The 24,691-nt window shown below is 42.7% G+C and overlaps 1 protein-coding gene across 1 annotated transcript in view; it reads left to right on the top strand.

The window, feature by feature from the left end:
* The window catches only part of EXOC4 (exocyst complex component 4), a 599,303-nt gene that overhangs the window by 263,570 nt on the left and 311,042 nt on the right, over positions 1-24,691 (top strand). The window contains exon 10 of the mRNA XM_004598184.4: positions 984-1,080. Coding sequence (XP_004598241.2) covers positions 984-1,080 — 97 coding nt within the window. The remainder of the gene's footprint in view (positions 1-983; positions 1,081-24,691) is intronic.

The raw sequence follows: 24,691 nt of genomic DNA, 5'->3' as shown, positions 1-24,691 counted from the left end.
GTGTAAGGCCCACAGTCACACAGCCTCTTACTGTCAAGTCTCTGAAGGAGGAGGAGGGTGTGTCTCCAGCCAGTGGCACAGTAGTGTCCGTCCACTAGAACATGGACATGACAGTGTTACCGCTTCAGCCTGTGGCCCTGTGGTTACTCCTGCACCTTGACCCTTCAGTGTTGCCATCACTGAGCCAAATATGGACAGTTTGAGGAAGGAATGAGTTCTAGTTCGTGAGAGAAAAGTGTCTGATAGCATCAAGAAAGCATTAGCTGTAATCTTTGCAGAGTACATGTCAGCCTGGAGTGAGTCACGGGATGCAACGTTAGACATTCCTGTAAGGAACTCACACTCTTGGTGACATGCAGTGACACTATTGAAAAAACAACAGTTATTCAGAAGAGGTAGACTGAATTTTGTGAGTTTTAAGAATATCATGTTGATTTAATTTTATTTCCCCATTGAATATGTATGCGATTTATGTTAAATATCTGTTTATTTAAAAAGCCGAAGAACTTTTCAAAGAAAAAACAGTTAAATTGGCATGTTTTTTCTCTTAGTCATACATAAAATAATAGGATGTCTGTCAAACCATGGGGTCATAGTTGGAAGAAATAAGGTCTGTTAGATTTATGTTTCTGTCACAACATTTCATACCCATGACAACCTTGAGTGGTATTTCTTTGTTCCCCTGAAAGTTTCGTGTGCTGAAATGTGAATAGATACTTAAAATCTTAATGTTAACTGAGTTAAGATTTCTGCTTTGTTTTAATAATGTCATTTAGTTTTACATGTTTTCCCAAGTGAAAATTCTAATTCATGGTTTATTCAAGTGAGGAAGAGTAGATCAAATCATTCACATCCAATTTCGCAAATGTCAGAAGTAACTTTTTAAGGATGGTCTCATTTATGACAGTACAGCACTCATCTTGCTAGATTGATCTATTTATTTGTAGAAATTCCAAAGCTCTCTTTTTTCTTTTTTCTGAAAGGGGGTCCTGATGACAACCTAATTGAAGGTGGAGGAACCAAATTTGTCTGCAAACCAGGAGCCAGAAACATTACCGTTATATTCCATCCATTACTAAGGTAAGTCAAGGCCTGTGATGCACTTACAGAAGATCAATAGTTACATTATTTATGCCGATGTAGTGAATGCCAGTGGTTCAGCCAGCATTTTAAAAAAGAAAATCCATTGTCTGGGGCCTCAGCATCCAAGCTAGTCAACAGAACAGATAATGTCAGCCTAAGTAACCACTGTCCTCAGGGCTTGCCTTTCCTTCTTGGATCCCCTGTTTCTCTGGTCCTTCCTCTCTCTCTGAATCTTTCCTAAGTTCTATAATTGGCCAGCTGGCATCCTTTGAAGAAATCAAACCTGCTCTTAGGGGCACACAGCCGCGCTCATGTGTGTTTGTGGTCGCAGCTGCGGTGACACGTGCACAGCCACATGGTGCACAGGACCCTGATTTATCCTTGACAGCGAGCGGCTCCTGATACACGCTACAGCCCGCTCAGACATTACTCAGATATTATCTGAGAGTGGTCAGACCTTTGCATAGACATGATTTTCAAAACTGACAAGTATTATCAATCAAATATATGGTTTTATAGGTCGAAAGATAATTTGGTGCGTAGAGTGAAATCTATTAAAATGTTCAGTTCTTTGAAATTCTATCATGTTTCCAACTTAAGAAAATATTCAACCTTAAATATCTTCTGTAAGGTACTTTTGGAGAGAGAAGAGAAGGGAATTTGTTCTTCAAAGGACACCAACTTTCAATTTTGCAATAATCCTGATTACTTAAAAGAGATTAGGATAAATTTAATGTTATGTTAATGTTTGTTTGACAGCAAAAAAAAAGTATCCTTTGTGGGCTTAGATGTATCAAGTTAATCATATTTTATCTGTTTATATTTTCAAATGACTTACTGGAAACTCCTGGGTCTACTAAATGTTAGCTACCTCAGCGTATCCATGAATGTTCTCGGATTAGCTTCTCTGGTCTGTGAGGCATTTAGGTGAACAGGATAGCAAAGGCAGTAGATTGGGCTGGCGTCAGCAGTGTGTACACTTGCCAAAGCATAAGCAATTTGTCCCTAGAATTTTCCTGCCCTGCCATTGTAAGAATTGATACCATAAAAACTGTCAAACTCTGTCGCCTTATTTAAGTAACTATGGTTTTCATATTTATCATTTTACTTTTTTTGGTGGTTTTAAATGTAAAAACAAGTATATGCAATTAAAAATTTACAAGTAACATTCCTATACCAAAGCATTTTAAAGAAGAATCACTAACTTTAAAGAATTCTGTCAGCAAATATTACCCGCATGTAAATTCATTTAAAACTCACATGCTGAGGAACATTTGGACTTTGTGTATGTAGCCGGCATGTACTATACATATATCACATTTATTTAACAAACATTGAAATGGAATGTCTGGACTAAAGAACATTGCTCACACGCATCAACTGACTTTGGTCATGAGTATTCACTCTCTCTTCTGCAATTTGCATTGATTGTTGTTAGCTGTCAATAATGGTTAGGAAAATGAAAAAATGCCTTGATCATTAGAGGCATCTTTTAGCCTAGACATAATGCCAGGGTGTGTTGCTGAGTTATACTGGGGCTGGGATCAGGGCCTTCTTGCCTTGGTGAAGTCAGGTATTTGCGTGTAACTTAGTACTTCACACTAGGGAATGTCGAATGGCTCAACGATTTGGACAGCTTTTGAAGTTGCATTTATGCTACTTGCTGGAGGGTTGTTTCCAGACTTGGTAGCACTCTCATTGGCCTTGCTCATTTGTTTTTTCTCTTCATTTATTCATCAATTCAATCTATTATTGATTACAACTGGAAAATGTTGTTATGTGATATAAATAGTTTGCCATTTATTATCTGTTTTTATAGAGAAGAGTGTGTATCTCATTTAAGAGAACTAGAATATTGCATGGTCTGCTAGGTAAGACTTTTTCAAAAAACACATGACCACTAGTCTTCACATCATCTTCAATTTGCAGCCTTGCTTTTCCAGCGCTGTATGAAGTTACTGTAGAAACTTCATAATGGGCATCAAAGACTTCAAATAATGGAGGTCTTTTAGTATTTTTTAACTCTTTAGTGCTTACACTTCAGCACTTACTTAGCACTTGATTTTTCATTTTTCTGAAATTTAAACTTTGACTTTCATAACAGAAGAATTAATGTACATTAACTGCTATATTCTACTATTATCAATTACAATTTTTTGTGTGTTTCCTTCACCCATTCATTTATGCATACTCAACAAATTATTATCAAATACTTGCAATATGTTATCTCCACGTGAAATGTGGATTCTGATTTAGAAGCCTTTGCATGTTGTAATGGATTTAGATAACCATGCAATTAGCGTTTCCATGCTTTGGAGTACTCATTGATTTTTATTTCTTGCTATCAATGTGAATGCAATTTGGCATTCTGTTACTTAGAGTATAGTATCATGTTACTGTATATGAAGAAAAGAAATTATAATATATTGGAAGAGGTGGTATGGAAAAATGGAAACCTGGAAGAAAAGTGCAGTATTTGAGCTTCGAAATTAAAATCAAAAAAAGATATCCTGATTTAATAGTCTCCCTTTCCTGTTGAATTCCGAATCGGCTTCATATCATGAAAATAAGGAAAAGGAGTCTATTGAAAGGAAATCTTAGGATCCTATTGTCTATCAGGAGTGACATGGTAACATGGCGAAGCTTCAGAACCCTGGCAGCTGCCCTATTGGAAAGGATGTAAGTCACTGGAATTTCTTACCCCTTCTGGGAGGATGTTTATCTGTACCTGGTCTATTGAAACCAGTGTAATAATTTTGAAAAGTTACGTAGCAGGTCACCCAGTCTTGATACCCTATCTAATTCTATTCTGGAATGTGTGTTTCTTCTCGTGTCAAGTGGTTCATGTTAGTTTCCCATCATTTTGCCAAAGTAGGTTTCTAGAGGACTAGGATGATTAAACAAAACAAACCAAACCAACAGTTCAGAAGGATCTTGGCCTGAATGATTTTTATTGTAAGTCAGCACCTATCTAAAATGTTGGGAGCACTGCACGTGTGCCATGCCCTAAGATGATGCCTGGACCCTACTTCCTCTTGGAGACAGGTTTCAGGAAGTGCCCTGTGATTGGCCCTTTACTGCTTGCCTCAGGCGTGTAAGCTGATTGGATAAGCCAGGGGCCTTGGGGGAGGGGTGAGGAGGTTCTCTGCTTAATGGAAATAACGGAATTAACTGACTTAACTGAAGGCTTCTGGGTAACGGATTTAACGGATAGGAGGGATATATAAGCCAGGGGCTTCTGTCCAAAAGAAGGAACTGAAGGTTGGAATAAAAGTGCCTCTGAAACGTCCTCCAGTGTTGGGGGTGATTTCTTCCGCGGGACGGGAGACACCGATACTAAAATTGTTACTTATTGCTAATACTGCAGTATTTCTTAGTAAGCTCAAGTGCTTTTTCACTGGAAGGAAGAAGCCATATTAAGCATGTTACTCCTCCGATTTTATTTGCAGCTCTTTCTCCAGGTCAGACGTTGGTAGCACTCTGTCTTCCTGCAGCATTGCATGCTGCTTCTGTCGGCTTCAGTTATTTCAAATGCTCTGTTCATGATTTCCACTCTGCTGAGAGGGCCTTCTGTAGCCGAGGATATCTCCGTCGTGTAAGTCCTGAACCTCCTTGCTAAGAAGGTCGCAGGGCATATGCTTGTTCACACCAGCTTGTGTGTTGCTGTCCTCATAGCACTTCTCTGCAGGTCTCTCATTTCTGGTGGTCGCAAAGCCGTTCTTGTGTCTGTCCTCGCGGCTCCTGAAGCTCCTGACCTGGAACTGTGACATGACGCTCACTCCATCATGCTCCTGGCCCCTCTGTGTGTGTTCTCTGCTTTTTCTCAGCATTTCCCGTTGGTCAGCCTCGTCTTTCAGAGAGTGGCTGCTGACAAGATGTGGTATAGTGTTGTCCAGCGTGCTCTAATCTTAGACTGAGTGTGCAGTTAAATCCTCTTCAGTCTTTCTGCCTGTAGGTCTTACTGAACAGGTATTTTTCCACAAAATTACGGACCCCCAAAAGGATGTAGCCGATCTCTTGTTCTTCCCACCGAAGTGTTGACTGTTTATCAGTTTTCCCTGAAACCCTTCAAGAAAAATGAATGAGTTCACTCTAATAGATGGAAGGTTTTCTGGGTCTCCAGTTTGGGGAAGGTAAGCAAGATATATGAATGCTGAAATTCACATGACGTATTTCTCTTCTGCACATCTGACGTACGTTTAGATTTCTTTCTAATTAGTACTTTTGAATCTTTGCATTCTGTTGATAACCATGATCTCAATATGAACAAGCCCTTGCAATGAAGTACATCTTATCCAGGTATCAACAATTGTTTAATGCACAGGGACACTTTTTATAACAGTTAATAAACAATTTAGTAATTTCAGAACTTTGGAAAGTACTCCATGGTTTCAATTTGTAGAATTTCTGTGGAAGTTTGAGAATTTATTTTTCCCATTTTTTTTCCATTTGCTTTTCATTGTTGATTCTTTGAGTCTCCGAAAAGAAAGAATTCATTGCCTTAGGTTGCTTTGTTTTGTTAAGCATGAGTGAAGACAAAAACTATTCCCTTACAGATCTGAATGCTTATGGCGCATAACTAAAATGTTCAGAAAGGACTCAAAGCCTTTTTAATCTTTACGTGGACCACGGTAACCTTGGAAGGGTCCCGCTGAGTGGACTCAAGGCCAGGCCTTCGCTGCATCTACGTGTCATGAGAGTCAGTAAGGAAACAGGGAGGGACTCAGCATAGCCTGCACAGCCTTGGATACACAAAGTGCCAGTGCCATTCAGCCAGGACCTGTGTCGGGACCGAGAGACCTGGCACAGTCTTGGATACAGAAAGTGCCAGTGCCATTCAGCCAGGATGTGTGTCAGGACTGAGAGCAGCCCACCTGCTGTTTTCTCCCATGGTGGGGCAGCGCTGTATTTCTCTTCTCTTCTGATGAGTACCCCGGCCCCACTGGCTCAGCGCCCCACCCCATGACCTCTTTTCACTTTAATTTCCTACTGTGGAAAATAGTCATTCGATTTCTTCCTTGAAACAAGTTATGTCAATTAATGAAGTAAACGCATACATTTAACCATCCTGTCGGTGGAAATGGGCTTTGCATGGTGTGAGGTGGAGGCTGAGTGACAGTGGTCTGACGTTATCCAAACCATTGTGGGTCTCCAATTCTATGTAAAGTGGAGGCATTAGTTGGTCTCATGTTGATTTTTAGCCTTCAGCTTTTCTGATCCTATAACTTGGAGAAAGTTTTATAATATTTAGAGAGTCCAAAGACCTGGCATTCAAGAATTTAAAAATTCAAGTATGTCTTCTGCAGATTTTCTTCCAACTATCTTTTAAAAGGCATTTAGCTCTTTAAGTTAGTGGATACTTGGCATATATAAAACATGTGGGCTTTTTTTTTAAGCTGTTTTATTTATTTGAACGAGTTAGAACAAGAAAGACACAGAGAGAGGGCACTGCCAATGGCCCAATTAATTAAGTCTTCCCATGCACGTTCCGGGATCCCATAGGGACATCTGCGTAAGTCCTGGCTGCTACACTTCCTACCCAGCTCCCTGCTTGTGACCTGGGAAGCAGTGCAGGACGGCCCAAGTTCTCAGGAACCCTTCACCCATGTGTGAGACCAGAAACCAGTTCTGGACTGGTATCCTTCTGGATCAGCTCCGCTCTCCCATTGTGGCCACTTGGGGAGTGAACCAGCAGATGAAAGATCTTTCTCTCTGTCTCTCCTTCTCTGTGTAAATCTGTCTCTCAAACAAAAGTGAATAAATACTAAAAAACAAAACAAACAAAAATTGCACTTGTGATGGAAGCCAAGGTACGAATGTGTAAACATGGAGGATGCCACTCTTTGGAGTGAATCAAGTGATCACTCCCAAATGACTGCAGAGGCTCGGTCTGGGCAAGGAGAAACATGCAGCCAAGAGCTTCTTCCATGTCTCCCGTATGGGTGCCAATGCCCAAGAACTTGGTCTGTTTTCCGCTGCTTTTTTCAGGCATGTTAGTTGGGATTTAATCAGAATTGGAGCAGCTGGGACTTAAATCAGTACCCACATGGGATGCCAGCTTTGTAGGTAGTGATTTAACTTGTTACTGGCCCCATGCATGTTTCTTACAAGATCATTGAAGAATAGCTGTTTTTAGCCTTGAGTTAGTTGGCAGACCAAAGCAATTGGGGATGTGACAGTGAGAGGGCCTTGATGTTGCAGAAATATTACTGGTGTTCACACTGTAGAACACCACTCAGATTTGAATATCTGATCAATGAACGTTCTTCACTGTTATTATCAGTCATATTTCGTTATGATTGGATGGCAGTTAAGGTCTTTCTGGGTGGAATAAAATGGAAATATTTATTGATCAGCAAGTAGCTTTCCGGCAGCCAGGTCAGTCTAGATGGAGCTTTTTTGGCAGCCTGAGCTTTTAGGAACTGAGACGATCTCAGTGGTAGGCCAGTTATCTTTCCTGAGGACAAAAGTTGTTATCATTGCATGTAATATAGCAGAAAAGAGTAATTTCTAAAAATTATTGAAGCTATGAAAAAACCCAAAAGTGATTGGGCCCTTCACATCGATCCTTGTTTCAAAAACATATATTGGGATGTAAACGACAACTATGACTTTTTATTGTATATTGTTATTGTACTAATTATAGTGCTTATAAAATTATTTGCTGCCAGATCATAGGTATGTAGTTCATCATTATGATGAGGCAAAAGGAAATTAATTCATTCACCGACCTAACAGAATGGAAGGATCACTTTGTGCTCAGTTTTCAGCATTTAGTGATTAGCATAAAAGACAATCAATGAGTGAACTAATGCATCAGGTAAAGCACTAGGAGAAAGATAGGTTTAGCCAAAAAATCCAGAAACTTAGAAATGTAGTAATGATGAGTAGTGGGAACTGGCCTGTTTTAGATGGAGTCAGTGGGGAAGGCTTTTTTTTTTTTTTTTTTTTTTCGAAAATGGTGATGAGTTAGAATTAAAAGTGAAGTAGTAAAAAGAGAAACCATGTGAGTATCTAGGCAGAGAAAGACCTGAGTAGAGGAAATGGGAATGAAGTGATGGACAAGCTCAGAGTGCAGTAATGACAGAGCACAGGGCATGCGTGTGCAGGGATGAGCGTGAGTGGAAGCCAAGGTACGGATGTGTGAACACGGAGGATGCCACTCATTGGCAGGACTAGATCTAAACTTCCAGAGATTCTCAAGACTTAGCCTGTTTTACCATTAGGAAAAAATGCTTCTAAATCTTCATCTGGTTGGATCCGAGTTAGTCAGGAATCCTTTTTAAACTAATTAATTGATTTATCTTTGAAAGACAGGTTGCTATAGAGAAGGAAAGACAGAGAGGGATCAGTTAATCTTCCATCCACCGTTTCACTCCCCAAATGGCCACAGTGGCTGAAGCTGAACTGATTCGAAGCCCAGTTTCCTGGAGTTTCTTCTGGGTCTCGGCACGGGTGCAGGGGCCTAAGGACTTGGGCTGTCCTCTGTTGCTCTCCTAGGTCATATACAGTGAACTGCACCATGAGTGGAGCAGCCAGGACACACTGGTTTCCATAAGGTTCGCTGATGTCAGTAGGAGAAGCCCCTGCACGTGCTCCTGGAACCCCTGTTTTTACTGGGAGAAAGTCATTATTACTTCTCAGCTTAGTTTAGTGAAAAGTCTCCATCCTGTCTCACAATGATTTATCCAGAAATGGAAAATAAATCTTTGATATAGCTCTCTCTGGCAGTATTATCCATTGATACTGGGCAAATATTATTTATTATGGAATTATCCTGTCAAGATGTTATTAAAGAGTTAGCCTGTGACATTTTAGATATATGAGGGTTTTTAAAGAGCAGTTGTAGCTCAACTATAGATTATTGTTTTCGCCTAAACACATAGGATGGCTGGGTAAGCTGCCGTAGCAGAGGCCTGTTTTCTGTTTGTTTTATTAAGCCTTACCAACAAATTATCAAAGTTTGTCCTGGCAAATACTTTGAAGATGACTACTTATGGTCTTCTCTTCTCTTAGTCCTTCATGGACAGCTTGTTGAATAGAGTGACTTCTGCCTTGACATTCTTTCATGAGTCGTGGAAACTCCCTTTCTGATGATGCGTTACTTGTATTTTTTTTAAGATTTATTTATTTTGGGGTGTGGCCTAGCGGCTAAAGTCCTCACCTTGAAAGCCCCGGGATCCCATATGGGCGCCGTTTCTAATCCCGGCAGCTCCACTTCCCATCCAGCTTCCTGTTTGTGGCCTGGGAAAGCAGTCGAGGACGGCCCAATGCATTGGGACACTGCACCCGCGTGGGAGACCCGGAAGAGGTTCCAGGTTCCCGGCTTTGGATCGGCGCGCACCGGCCCGTTGCGGCTCACTTGGGGAGTGAATCATTGGACGGAGGATCCTCCTCTCTGTCTCTCCTCCTCTGTGTATATCTGGCTGTAATAAAATGAATAAATCTTTAAAAAAAAAAAAGAAACAAAGAGGACATTTTCCCACCGATTGGACATGGCAGTGCAGGCGTCTTCAGACATGTCTCAGGTCCTCCTGGACTGAAGAAAGTTGACAGCAGGCATACGCAGTGTCCCTCCCAGAAGAGGACCTCGGCGTTATGTGATGCAGTGTCGCTTGCTGCCTACTCCTGGCATCTGATGTGGGTGACGGACAGCTGAGTGGTGACTTCGTCTCATTAGGGTCTAGGCCAGGAAAGACAGCACAGCTGAGAAGATCAAAACTGAGAAGGGAAGCAGGAACTTTTGATTCAAACTTCAATGACTTGAGAGGGGAAGGGATGATATAGCTTCCAAGAATTGAAAGCAAAATGGAAAGGTGGGGGGAGAACAACAGCTGTGGTTTCTTAGCACTACCAATTCTAGGTTTGTTTTGAACATTTTACAGAAAAACATCATGATTCATTAGTCTGAAAAATTATTGTACTATCGGAAGAAAAGGCTTGTTGGCTCTAATGGAAATAGGCTTCTGTCCCTTCTGGAATGAATTAGCTGTATAGCATTAAACCATGGTTTGAAAATATGTATTCTGGTTCATTGCATCAGATAGCTTTAAAAATTGAGGATCAGAACTGCCCTCAAGCCCGCCATTGTAACTTAGGCCCTCAGTTACCCTTTTCAAATCATCCTGTTGTCTTAGTGACAGACGAGCGGGCCGATTTCCTTTTGCTGGTGAATCAGCCACGCGGTCGTGGTTTTCACCTGCTGTTTTCCCTGAGCAGTAAACATTCTTCATGTAGCTCACAGGATAGGCAATTAGGATTTGACAAGTGTTTTTAAAAGTTATTTGCAAAAATATGAATCACGTGATTCCTTTCAAGAACAGCACAGTACTATTGTAATACAAGAAGTGGGTAATAGGGCAGACATTTTTCCTTTGTGTTACCCCAAAGTAAATGGAAGGCTAAGAAAAGTGCTAAAATGCAGGGTATTTTTAAAAATGCAATTACTACTCTTAAAGAAGTGAAAACCATATAATTTCTCTTTTAAATGATGTAGAAATGTTAGTGCTTTATTTGCTAAATGCAATAATTGTTTAAAAAAGCAGGGGCCATTGTTATGGTTAGCAAACTAATCCTCTGTTGACAGTGCCGGCATCCCATATGGATACTAATTCTTGTCCCAGCTGCTTTGTTTCCGATCCAGCTCCCTGCTAATGGCCTGGGAAAGCAGTGTGGGATGGCCCACGGCCTTGTGCCCCTGCACCCACATGGGAGACCCTCAAGAAGCCCCTGGCTCCTGGTTCCTGGATTTTGGTTTGGTACAGCTCTGGCCAGTGCAGCCATTTGGGGAATGAACCACCAGAATGAAAATCTTTTCATCTCTTTCTCTAACTCTTTCAAGTAAAATAAATATTCCAAGAAAAGAGTTGGAGAGAGGGAGGGAGAGATAAGAAGTCAGCAGTCAGGACTAAAGCTGGTGCTGATGTGTGATGCCAGTACCGCAGGCGGCAGCAGTACCCACTGCACCACAGCGCTGGTCCCTGGCATTTTTGCTAGTCAGGAGACCTCCTCCAGCCCCATGTCCCCCATGCAGCAGGTCTGTGAGCAGCACAGTGCAGAGTGAGCTAACGTCCCACAGCTGTCCCTGCGACCAAGGTATTCCATCCTGCTGAGTGTGTTTGAGGTACCTCAGGTGCCCCCTAACAATATCCGAATGAAACATACATGGCTGTGAGTTCCAGTGTCACAGCTGTGATGTACCACCCAGGACCCCAGGGTCCTGTTCTGAGACTCCTGTTTGTAACACGCTCAGTGGTTAAGAGGACGAGATGAGTGGGTGCTGAGCTTAGCGTGAGCATGCTGAGTCTGAGTACGTATCTGGTTCCTGATTCCACATTCCTACTCATGCACACTTGGGAGACAGAGGGAGCGTTCTAACGTTCTACCCCTGGCTATTACAGAAATGTGCGCAGTGAACCAGCAAATAAATGAAACGTCTCTTTCTCTCTCTCTCCAACCCCCTCTAGCCAGCCCACCTCTGCTTCTGTATCTTTCAAATAAAACGTTTTTCAAAAGATGACATAAGAAGGAGATGGTACATGCCAAGCACTCCATAAATCAGTAAGTGGTAGTTCTGTCACCCCGTGCCACGTGTGGACTGTTGCAGGTGGCAGCACAGGCCTTTTCATCATATTCTGCAATTTATTCTACATTCCCACTAAATAAAACTGGCATCCGGCCTCCCCAAAAAGAACCAGGGTGGGGGAAAACATGATGAAGAACAACAACAGTGACAAAAAAAAATGATAAGGACAATTCTAAATTACATTCAGACATTTGATAGTCTTTTGATAGAACACTTTTAAAATTTCAAGAGTTCCTGTAGGCCCATCAGTTCTTTTCCAGGGCTTACAAAGATGAGTGCAAAATTTAAAAATGAGGCAGTAAAAGCTTCACTGCTGATACCAACAAGTGTTCCCCATAACATCCTAGAGAAGGAGGCCTCCTCCCTTCCTGTCAGCTCTGCAGCAAACAGGCACTGCAGCAGGGCCAGGCAGAAGCCAGGATACCAGCAGCCCCTCTAGGTATCTGCTCTTGGTTACAGGGGCCCAAGCACCTGGGCCGTGGTCTGATGCTTTCCCAGCCATTGTCAGGGAGCTGGAGGGGAAGTGCTGCAGGTTGGACTGCAGCCAGCGTCGTTCTGGGCTGCTGGCATTGCGGGTGGCGACTCTTCCCCTACCATGACGCTGACTTTCTTTAGTATGCTGCACATGTGACATTGGCCTGTACCAGTCTTGGTTTTGGTGCTTTTCACGTGGATTAGCTCATTTAACATTCACCAAACTTGCATGAAGCAGCTTGTCTGCCATGTACACATGAGGACGCGGGCACCAAAAAGGCTTTTATAATTTGTGGTAGGTCATGTCAGTAATTATCAAGTGAAAGTTAAACACAAATCTTTGTGAGTTTTAAAGCTAAGCTCATAATCTCTGTGTTGGTCTGCCTAGAGATGATTTCTAAGGCTGGTAATATATACTTGAAAGCTGGGATCAGCAGAACCTTACAGCCTGCCCACATTAAGAGGGTGGCGACAAAGTGGAGATGCAGGTGGTAGGACAGCGGAAAGCTAAAGAAAGGAGGCCATGCCAGAGGGCTAACGGGAGAAAGTACAGCTGAAGGGAAGTTACAGAGAAAGAAAGGCTTTGCATGTCTTTGGAGACGTGACAAGGACGGGTTTGAGAAGGACATTGGGCTGTATCTCAATATGCCGTTCGTTTTGAAGCTTTGGGTTAGTTTACTCAGTTTTTGTCCTCTGACCTCAAAGATTAGTTCAAGGGCATTATTTAGTCTAGGATAGCAGATTGGAACTTTTCTTTAAAGCAAATTAGAAGCAGTGTGACGCTCCTTTTCTTGTTGCATGCCTTCTGTCCTCCAAAGTCAAGTACAAAGGGGAACAATAGGACAGCGAATCTGCCCCTTTGAGAACACACAATGATACCAGAGACTTCCCTTTATTTGCCTACAAAACTGGCCAGTCAAAGCAAATAGATGATGGCACTGGGTGATCTGGTAAATGTATTTATGGATACGATTTAGAGTTATGCTTTGTACTAAAGTACTCAGAACATTTCACAGACTTGTACTAAAGTACTCAGAACATTTCACAGACTTGCTCAGTGTTCTTAAATAAAAGATGGGATCTTTAAGGGATAAGGCTCTTAATTTCCTTTCCTTTTCCTTCTTTGCAAAGGAGCAATTCAAACAAGGAAGGAATGGTATGGAGCAAATACAGCCTGCCCCGCCCTGTGCAGTTTGTTTTGGTACATCCTTTCTGACCTAGCATATGGTTTTCTTGCTGATTGTAGCAAAGTGTCATCACCACTGTGACTTGCTTTGCTGCCACGACTGGAACCCGTCTGTAATGGCTGCTTTGACGTGTCCCTGCTCTCTCAGAAGGCTTTCCACATCTGGTTCCCAGAGTAATGCCCGTTTCTGGTTTTCCTCCACTGAGTGGACTCCTTACACTGTTACCCAGGGCTGAACCACTGCTTGTCTTCTAAGTGTAACTTCCCTGGTAGTTACAGTCCTGCGGTTCTAGCAACCATCCCAAGCTGGTATCTTCCAAATTTCTCTCTTGTGTGGAGCACGGAATGCCATCTTACCAGTCATCCCCACCCTTTGTCATACTTGAGTCTCAAATTTAAAATGTCCTAAGCTGAGGCCCTTGATGTATGCTCACAGTTACCATCTGTTTCTTAGTAGCCCCTGTTTTCTTAAGTGGTAATGACAGTCATTGAGTTGCTCAAATCCTTCAGTAAGTTCTCTTAGCTTAAAAAAAAATGAAAGTAACCACTGCTCACCACCTTGTGGACTGCCATCCTACTCTGAGTCACTGCCCACTGGCCCGAAGTTTATTTTTGTTTTAATTCAGTTACATTCCTAACTGGTTCTCTGATTTGTATCCTGTGTGTTCACCTCTTAAATTATAATGCTGTTGTTAAAATATGTCACGTCGCATAAACAGTTATCCTCAAGACTTTTCAATAGAACTTATGCAGAACAGAAGTCAAGGTCCTGTACAGTCATCCTCTAGACCCCACAGCACCTGCTCTCTTGCTGGACCCAGAGCACATTCCTGCAACCTTCCCTGTTGATCACAGCCTTCAGGCCCACTGGCCTTAAGAGCTCCTTGAGCCTTCTGTACAGATGCAGGGCTGTTCTTCAGGCGCACATCCCTGTGAGCTGCTCTGTTTGCCAGAGTTCAGGCTTTTCCGAATGTTCTCTGCCTAGTGAAGCCTCTCCGATTGCAGCATCACCTTGCAACATGTATCCTATCAGCAGAATAGGACGTGATAAGGACAGATTTCTTCTGACGATTGTGTTAACTGGTGTTGTCCCACCACTTAGAATAATGCCCAATGCAATGTAGACTGTCAGTTACCACTTGAATGAATGAATGAATGAATGGCGTTTCAGAGCTTAAAATAGAATTGCTGAGTCAGGGCATGCACATATTGTTTGTGAATAAATTTTTCCTCCTGTTCTTTAAGCCAAATCCTCAAGATAACGATGTTTCACGTCTTTACTAAGGCGCTTCTGAGCACCCGGGTGCTTACCTCCGTACATCAGCCTCACCCGTGCTCAGCAGCTCCAGTTCTTCCAAATGCGTCTTCAAGGGAGGCGACCTTCAGTCCTTTGTAGTTTCCCTTCGCCTCTGCTGCATTAGCTGAAGACAAATCTGTGCAGAGTTCACTAAAGGGAACAGACAAGCGCATTAAGCTGTGTAATGATGACCACTAATGGCCTGTGACAAAATGGACTTGTGTAGGCGGAGCTGCTGGGCAGAGTGGGGTTTTTGATACAACAAAACCACTCAAAGAGGAAGAAAAAAAGAAAACTCTACAGGCCAAGTTCAGGTCATTTGAATAGTGCCTCTCTTTTTTGTTTGTTTCATGATGAGAGTACATATATCCTACCCCAAAAAAGGCATGCTATTGTGCAGTGTTGGAGGTCTGTGGTATTAAATCAAAACACAGTGTTCTCTATTCTCAGTGGTAACCTGTTATAGCTCATTTGTGTAACTGTGGCATATGCATTCTCATGGAAATTGTTGTTTTTTATTTTACCATTTTGTTATTTACTATTACAAAACGTCTTCATGATTCTTGCGGATTTATTTCTTTTCTGAGTGTTTTCTCTGTTTTTAAGTGAGAAGCCTGTTTCCCTATGTACCTTCTTCCCCATTTGATTTTCGCAGGATTAGCTGGGTGTTCCTAGGTTCACCCATTAGTTTTGCCTTTTATACATGATGGTGTAAGGATCAGACATATTGTATAAATGTGCTTCATTGACTGCTATAAATGTTTAACTTAGCGGTGCTACTGAGAATATTAAACCAGTCATCCTCCAAGAGTTCTTAACACTTAAAGGACTGAAGTTTTCTGGTTAGTTTGCGGGATTTTTTTTTTTTTTTAAAGATTTATATATTTAGGGCCCGGCAGCGTGGCCTCGTGGCTAAAGTCCTCGCCTTGAAAGCCCCGGGATCCCATATGGGCGCCGGTTCTAATCCTGGCAGCTCCACTTGCCATCCAGCTCCCTGCTTGTGGCCTGGGAAAGCAGTCGAGGACGGCCCAAAGCTTTGGGACACTGCACCCGCGTGGAAGACCCGGAAGAGGTTCCTAGTTCCCGGCTTTGGATCGGCGCGTACCGGCCCGTTGCGGCTCACTTGGGGAGTGAATCATTGGACGGAAGATCTTCCTCTCTCTCTCTCCTCATCTCTGTATATCTGACTTTGTAATAAAAAAATAAATCTTTAAAAGAAAAGATTTATATATTTATTTGACATGCAGAGTTACAGAGAGGAAAAACACAGAGAAGAAGGCTGGGCAGGAAGAGAGTGAGCACTCACTCTCCCATCTGCTGCCGGGACCTTCATCCGGGTCTCCCCCATGGGAGCAGGTGCCCAAACCCTGCAGCCAGTTGCCACTGCTTTCCCAGGTTTATTAGCAGAGAGTCGGATCAGAAGTGGAGCAACCAGTACACAAACCAATGCTCATATGGGATGCTGGTATTGCATGCAGTGAATTATTCTAAGCACTAAATTATTCTAAGACCTCCCTGAATAATCTTTCTAGTGCATTCTATAAATTTACCTTGAGTTCCTAAAAGTTGTCTATGAAATGTTGAGGAGGTTTAGGACTTACTATTTTTGACCCGTTCATAATTTTTTATGACCTGCATGTACTAGAGTGTTTGCATCTGATATTCAAAACACATTTTACTCTGTAGCAGAATTAGTTGTCGACATATGTCTTCCCTGTCATCTGATTATAACTGGATGGACTAGAAAATGCATGTTCCTTTGTGAATAATGACAGCTCTAGCATGAGCCTTCTCTATAAATCTAGTTGTATTACCTATTTTCAAAGTTATTTCTGATAATCTAGACAGAATCCAGGCTGGATTCTTGAGTTGAAGGGCTATTTGTGATTTTGGCCAATGAGCAAATGATTACAAGGCCAATTTCAAGGCCCTGATTCTGGTGACTGGTCTGTGAAATTTATAAATTCTGGGCCTCCTGTTCCTTCTTAAAAGCATTTTCTACTTTACAGTGCTGTGCGTTTCCTCCAGCCTCCCCACATGCATGACTTTTATGGTATGGTGTAGAGTGGACTGCTCTGCCATAGTGATTTAATGGTGTGTTTCAACAAATTTCTCCCGCTACAGTGCTTGCTCCATTCTAGGCAGCCCAAGGAGAAACAAACAGATGTGCTGGTTAACTAATTTTGTAAGAGAAAAAAATTCCATTTTCTCCATCCTTTAATGTCATAGCTGTCCTGCCAATGACCTGATACTGTATATAATAGGTTCCTGTGACATATGTTACTGGAAGTAGTGACCTGACCTTTTAAAAATTGTATTAACATTTATAAATTTGTTTAGTGTGTTCTGTTGGAAGCACTGGTTTTTCTGCAGAATGGACTGGAGTGTGTGGTGTGCAGATTGATAGCTGGGTCATGGAGTAGGGGGGTGGATGCTTGGTGGAGAGCACACGTGCGTTTCGTTTCCTCTCCTGCCTTCAGGGGCTTACACTAATGGACATGGAAAGATTTGAGATTTCCCTTAAAGCATTTTACAAAAACCTGGAACCCTGTGAGTTTTTGATTGGGTTCAGTTTTGATTATGACTTCATAAAATGTTGAGACATGGTATTCATTCATTCATTCAACTTTTCTTCAGTGTTTAATTTATTCCAGGCGGTATGCCAGTCACCAGGGAAGTAAGACTGACCGCCACAATTTCTGCCCTCAAGTGACTTAGGTCCTGATGGACTTGGGAGCTGCAGTTACTCCCACAAGTCTAATCAAAGTGTTTTCTCTCCCTCCGCTCACTCTGTGCTCGAAACACAAAGCTCTGCCTCCCTTCTCCATCATTTTCTTCTTTCCCTCCCGTTTCCAGTTCTTCCTGCCTTTCCCCATCCTTCTCTCTCACTCCGCTCACCTCCTCTCCCGCCCAGTTGTGCCGGCCTCCTCTTGCTTGCCCTCTCTCCTTCCCCCCCTCCCACTTCATCTTGGAGCTTCCTAAGAAATGTTTCTATTTTGTTGAAAATGTCTGCCTTAATAGGAAGTGTTTGTTAATACAAATCTGTAGCTTCATTGACTTTTCCTGCCATAGCAATTTTCACATTTCTGTGTATCCCCAAGAAATTGGTAAGTGCATGGCGTTAGAGAGAAGATGGCTGTTCTGTGCCGGGAGGCAGGAGAGCGGGCCTGGGCTTTGCTAACCTGCTTAGCAGCACGGCAGTCATGAGATGTGCTGATGCCTGATGTCACCAGCGTCATCTGCCTTTCCCCAAATGCTCTGGAAACAGATTAAGCCTGCCACTTCCTCAGTGAGTACCGATTGCTGTTTTATTTTATGTCAAATATTTATTTTACAGACAGGGAAATTGAGGCATGGTGTATAGATACATCAGTTACGGACACTGCGGGGGAGCATCAGCCTAGGTCTGTGGAGTCAGTGTGGGCATGAGTTGCACGAGATTTTGGACTAGGCAGCTGGACAGTGTGTGGTGTTGCCAGCTTCTCCTTTGTGTGTGTAGAAGCCGCTCCATGGAGCTTATTGCCTCTGCTTTGCTCCTCTGTGCTCCTTGAGAGCTAACGTGCCTCAGACGACTCGAGTTGACATTTGTAATTTCTTTCATTTGCTCTAAGCCTTTGTTGTACTAGTTCTGTGAACCTTAGCCATGTTTCCAGGGTTTTCTCACTCACAAAGTTTGCATTTTCTTCATACATATCCCTTCTTATCTTTCCTATAAAAGATGTAATAATAAAGCATGTTAGTCGTATTTCTAGGTTCTGTCACTCAGTTTCTCAAAAAGTTAGAACAGTATCATGTACAATATACCTTGTTGAGGCCATAACCAGAAAGGTGAATGAAGAAATGGCTCTTGGGGACTGCTGCTGTGGTATAGTAAGTTAAGCTTCAGGCTGCAGTGCCAGAGTCTCATGGGCGCCAGTTGCAGTCCCAGCTGCCCCGCTTCTGATCCAGCTCCCTGCTAATAAGCCTGGGAAAGCAGCAAAAGGTGGCCCAATGTCTTGAGCTCCTAAGCCCTCATGGGAGACCGGGAGGAAGCTCCAGGTCCTAGTTTGGGTGTGACCCAGCTCCAGCATTTGCATCCTCTTTGGAAAGAAGTGAGCTGATAGAGGAGCTTTTTCTCTCTTTCTCTGTCTCTCCCCTTCGCCCCCACCCCCTCAGGCCTTTGCCTTTCAAAGAAGTAAATGTATGTTAAAAAAAAAAAAAAAAAGCAACTTGCTTCCTTGCAGAACTTTTCAGAGCCTTTAATATCCAAGGTGTGTGGTGAATGTAGAGGCAAGGAATGCCTGCCACATTTTCTCTGTTTGTGTGAGCATCTAAAAACTGGCACATTTTCTGTACTTCCGTTGTTTAGAAATAGCCTAGTGTTGGTGACGGGAACATTTGTTTTTCCTTTTGTGTGAAAGGCAGTTAGAGCCAGGCCGACAGGAATGCTGCTTACTGCGCACGTGCCCGGTGCAGTCAGTGCCAGGCCAGGCCAGACCAGAGACAGGAGCTTGCCAAGGCATCCAGATTTCCCATGTGGGTGGCTGGGATCCAACCATGTGACTTCTCACTTGCTGCCACCTAGGGTTCACCCTGTCAGGAAGTTTGGAATTGGAAGCAGAATTAGGACTTGAACCTAGTACTCTCATGAGGTGTGAGCATCTCAAAATGACGTCTTAACTACTGCATCAGATGCCCGCCTCGACTTTAACATTTTCACCATCTGCTTAGCAGACATCACAAGAAGTCACTGTGGAGAGACGATCTAGCTTCCCAGAAATCCTTGGAGAATTTGAGCTATGCTTTAATCACTCCTTGAAGCTGTCTTTTCCTCCAAATTGTGGCGCTGCTTGTGAAAGAGCAACAGGCTGCCATCCCTCTGCTCACACTCGTGGTTAATCTGTGCAAGGCATGTATGTCGTGTGAGATTAAAGGTCATCAGTCTGTTCCATATGTTCAACTGTGAGAGAAGGGCACTGTGGCTTACCCACAGTAAGAAAACTAGTTAGGAGAAACTTTCATCCTCCTCTTCTGACGCTTCCATTGGCATGTGCTGTCTGAATCCTGGTGTCCTGTGGTGGCTCGGATATCAAATACTTGGGGTTCCAACAACTAATGCATTTTGTACATCCATCCATCTTCTGAAGTGAATAACCTTCATAATCCAACAGAATGAACATGTAAGCTGTAGTAGCAAATGCTTTTTTGCTGTTAGCCTGCAAAGTTGAATAGACCAGCTATTGTCTTCTTCTTTTATTGTGACTGTTTTTCTAATCTGCTACCGATGCATTGGAGTATGTGGGGAAGTTTTCCTCACCAGCCCTCTTGCTTTAGGCGCAGGTGGGCTTACACAGAAGGTGGGCACATGTGACACACAAGGCCTCTGCAGGTTGCATTTGATTGGTTTTATGTAAAGACAAGTGCGGTCATATAGGCAAAAGAATAAAAATCATCAGATGATTTAAGGAAAAATGAGTTCTTAGAAAGCCTTGTTTCTCTCTTAAGTGTGTTCCAGAAAAGTAAGTTGAATCAAATGCATACATATCCTGTGAACTACCCCTCAGGTCTCTTCATAGTCCTCTGCCAAGTCATTTGTTTTCTGCAGTTTCACTGTAACAGAATACCTGGTGCTGTAAGAACAATGTGCCTTCATATTCAAGAAGTCAGATAATGGCCCTTGCGTCTGAATCCTCTGTAAGTCAGAATGGAACTTAGAATATAATTTCTCTTGGCAGAGTTGTTCTAGAACTGTGGTTGTTCAAGACCTCCTTAAAACAGTGTGACCCATGGCATCTCTGCTGTTTTCCCCATCACTTCCTGCACTTTGAGACATGTGAGCACATGTTCTGGGAGTGAATCTGGAATTTGTACAGATGGGAGGAGCACATTCTTTGTATTGTAGTCTGGGAGTAGAATCGGAAGCATGGGCAGAGAAGATGGGATCTCTGAGGGTGTCCAGTTCAGCCTTCTTACCTGTGAAATTGAGGATGGCCATTCATGGCACTAACACCAGAGATGCAGGGTCCTTTCCAGAAAAGAGGCAGGATCAGGATTTGCAACAGTCAATGTTGTGAGAAAAAGGTGGGCCCAAAAAGGTCCATGGTATTTCTGGGGTGAAGCATGGAAGGACATGTAGGGATGGAGGTCTGAAGAGACTTTGTACTATGGGGCAAGTGTTGTGGCACAGTAGCTTAAGCTGTTGCTTGGATATATCTGCATCCCGTATCAGAATACCAGTTCCAGTCCCTTCTGTCTGTACCAAACCCCGCTTCCTGATAATGTTCATGGGAAGATAGCAGGTGATGGTTCAATTGCTACGAGTGCTTGCTCCAATGTGGGAGGCCAGCATGGTTATTAGGGCAGCACGTTAAACTGCTGCATGGAAAGCCTACCGTTATGTCAACTGAAATTGCAAATAACTGGTGTGGTTGATGTTCCTTTGTGAATTTGAAGTGTCTAGGTCTAAGGTTGCTTCGACATTGCTAAGGGGAATGTTGCTCTCTGGAGCTGGCTTGATATACCCCAATATGCAGAGTCTTTGCAGAACTATTTATGTTTAAGCCATAACCATGCCAATCTGATTGACATGTAACAAATTCCTTAACCATGTGGACTTTACCAACCTGTACAATAGAACAGATACTACCAGCCTGGCATGCTGTGCTAAATGATCTGCAAGGTCTTGGCATTTAATGGCTGCCTAGGAGATATTTGGCTTGTTTTCTTTGGTTTCATCCTGTCCCTGTGTGCTGTCGTCCTTTTGCCAATCAGCAGGCAGAGAAACATCGCAGTCTTAGAGAGAGGTGGGTGTTTATTCAGCCACCAAATGATGGACAATCTACAGAACTGCTTCACCCATGTCGAAATGTCCTTCCTAAATCCCTGTTGCTGTCTCCTCTTTCTCATTGTGTACCGTGTTATGACCAGCAATTTCCTGTGTGTTGATTTGTCTCCATATCTCTTTGTTGTGGACAGTGTTTGCTTGATGAAGAACATCTAAGCATTGTTCTACTAGGACATTTTCTACAATGATAGACCTTTTGATGTATTTAACAAGTGTTTGTACGGCTGTTCAAAGTGAGGGGATAAGCAGACTCCCCTGCTCTTGTGAAGTATCCTTCCCAGTGGGAGAGTTGGATGGTAAACTCACCTTATATACTTCCAGTTTGCTCAGTGCAAAAAGAAAAAATAAAGCAGAATAAGATATAGCGAGAGGCAGGATCCTGTTTCAGGTAGAATGCTCCAGGCAAATTTGCTACCCAAAGCTTAGGTGAATTTGGGAAACAGACCATGACATATGTGCTAGGCAGAAGAAATGGCAGGGTCCGAATGTCCAAGCCCGCAGTGCCTGCAGGAGAGGGAGGGAGTGTGTTGGAGATGACAGCAGGGACGCTAGCACAGGGCCGTTTACTCACCTTCACATGGTGCTAAGGAATGTGAGGTAGAAAGCGACTGACGAGTTTTGTAGAGGAATCATAAATCTGATTTCAGTTTTTAAAAGGATTGCTCTGGATATCATGTGCAAAAATCTGCCGTATCAGAAGTGGCAGCTGGTGGGAAGTTGTTGCGTTGATGTGTGCTGGGGGATGATGACCTGACCCTGGTAAGCAGCAGCAGAAAGGAGAGTGATCATGTTCTGAATGTAGTCTGAAGCTGGCAACAATTTGAAGATGGGTAGGGGAAAATAAAATCGAACATGTCTTTTTTTTTTTTTTTTGCCTAACCAAGAACAGAGATACAGTTTCAAGAGACAGTGACTATGGGAAGAACTATTTGGATAATAAGATCAAGAGTTCAATTTGGAAATGTCTAAATTTAAGATATACATTAAACATCTAAGAATGTATATTTTGAAATATTAGTTTAATACCAGACTTCAACATTCGAAAGGGAGAACTAAATTAGTGCTGTCCAATGTAGTTCTCTGCCATGGTTGCAATATTCCTCCTTCATTGTCCAAAATAGTATCCACTGACCATATTAGGATTATTGGTTACTGAAAATGTGGCTTGTGAAACTTAAGAACTGAGTTCTTATTTAGTTGCAATGAGTTTAAATAGTCATCTATTAGTGGTTAGTGGTTAGTGATTAGTGGTTTCTGAATTGCTTAGCATGAATGCTGGTAGAATGAACTGAAGGGTTATCAGCAGCCTGATGCTATGGAAGTTCATGAACTAAATGACGCGCTTGGGAGGATACACAAGGAGAGGGCCAGACGTCTGAGGGCTGAGCTCTCCAGTGGAGCAGTGAAGACCACACAGGGCTCCCAGAGAAGATTGAGAAGGAGCAGATGGTGAAGTAAAGAGAAGCTGAAAGCAAGTGGCTTCCAGGAAATCAAGAGAAAAAAGCACTTGTTTTACTTTAACTTTTTATGTACAAGGCAGGAAAACAGGGAGAGACTGAGCAAGTGAGATCCTCCTTCTGGTTTACTAGGTAGGAACCAGAACCCCTTCTGGGGAACGCGTGTGGGTGGCAGGAACCCAGGACCCTGTGGAATCATCCATTGCCCCCATATCAGCAGGAGCAGGACTGGGTCCTCGGTGCTCTGACGTTAGAGCAAGCATCCCAAATGGCAGTTGAACTTGATATGCCACAGCACCCTCCCAAAGACTGTTTTAAGGAGGGTGAGTGGTTGTGTAAGTGCTTTGAGGCGTGTGGATTTTATAGTGAGTCACTTAAGGATTTATCTCTTTACAACCTGTGCTTATCACAGGTCCTAGCATTTGACTGTTGGTTTATAATCAGTTCTAAAATGACAATGATTGGATTCATGCCTTACTCAGTTAGCCTTTCAAACTGATTTTCAGGAAGTACGCTACCTTACTAAGGTTGATAGATACTGACCTTGGAACTGTTACCTACTGGAAAGGCTAAACCCTGTCTCCTCTCCCCCAGTGGTCCTTATCCCCATCCCACCTGTTCACACCTTCCAGAGCCTACTTCTGAGGATCAGCAGCTCTTAGCTCAACAGCCAAAGTGAAAGAAGCAAATAGCTCCCTAGCTTTAAACATCACTTTTTACCATGCTTTAATTTTTCTTGTTTTGGCTTTGTAAAGGAGTGTTCATCAAGAGAATATCTAGATAGGCAAACTAGGGACTGTCTGTATGCTCAGCCGCTGGCAGCTCTCGTGGTCAAGTGAAGTGACTGCGTGTGGCGGAGATATAGATGCTACTCTGCGGTCCTGATAGCTAGGTCCGATTTGTCCCTTGTGTTTTGTTAAACCACCTTTTATTCGTCTTCTAAATTTCAGTGTTAATGATCAGCTTTGTGTCTCCCTCCTTTCTCTGTGATTGTTCCTTTCTCCTTTATTCCTCTTATTTTGGGTAGATTAGGCAAGATTTTTATGTATACCCTAACTCCGATGTTTCTTTGGTCTAACTTCACCCATTGCTGCTTTGTATTGCAATCCCACTGTGCCTTGGGATGTCTATTAGATAACTTAAGTGTATGCTGAGCAGTTGGTTCAAATATGGGAGTGTCTGATTTCATTGTGTGCTCTAGCTCTGCCTTAGCTTTTATTCTGTATGTGATATACAGTTTCCTGTGATCTCTGAGCCAGTATGATGGTTTGGAAAGAAATCTCAGAAACAAGAAAACTACAGGCATAATTTTTTAAGTGGTCTTAAAAATTAATCATGAAAGTCCTTTGGTAATTTTCATAAGGATATGAAAGTTACATGGTAGTCTGACCCTTTGTTTTACTCCTTTTCCTTGTTCGTACCATCTCATTTTACTAAATGACACAGAACATTTGTTGTCATTGCTGCTGTTGGAAGCACTGCCCATGGTGGAGGCCACGTTGCTACAGCACAGTGTGAAGAGCGGTTGTTCAGATCATGTGGAGGCCTAACCCTAAAATCTGCACTGACTTTCTGTGGTGAATTCCAAGCAAGGCGGCAAATTGGTGTTACTGCAAGCTCTGCAGAGTTCAGATCTGTCAAGGAAACAATGGGGAACTAGCCTTGAATGATTAAAAGTCACATAGGATTGGGGAAAGTTAATCTGAAAGGACTGATGGCTGTAACATTCTTCTACACTCAAAAGCAACACGAAAGCAATTGCCTGAAATCCTATAAACGAGATGAA

The sequence above is a fragment of the Ochotona princeps genome, chromosome 25 (genome assembly GCF_030435755.1).
Source record: "Ochotona princeps isolate mOchPri1 chromosome 25, mOchPri1.hap1, whole genome shotgun sequence".
Classification (NCBI taxonomy): domain Eukaryota; kingdom Metazoa; phylum Chordata; class Mammalia; order Lagomorpha; family Ochotonidae; genus Ochotona; species Ochotona princeps.
Note: the sequence above shows the minus strand (reverse complement) of the source record. Positions and strands in the feature narration are given on the sequence as shown.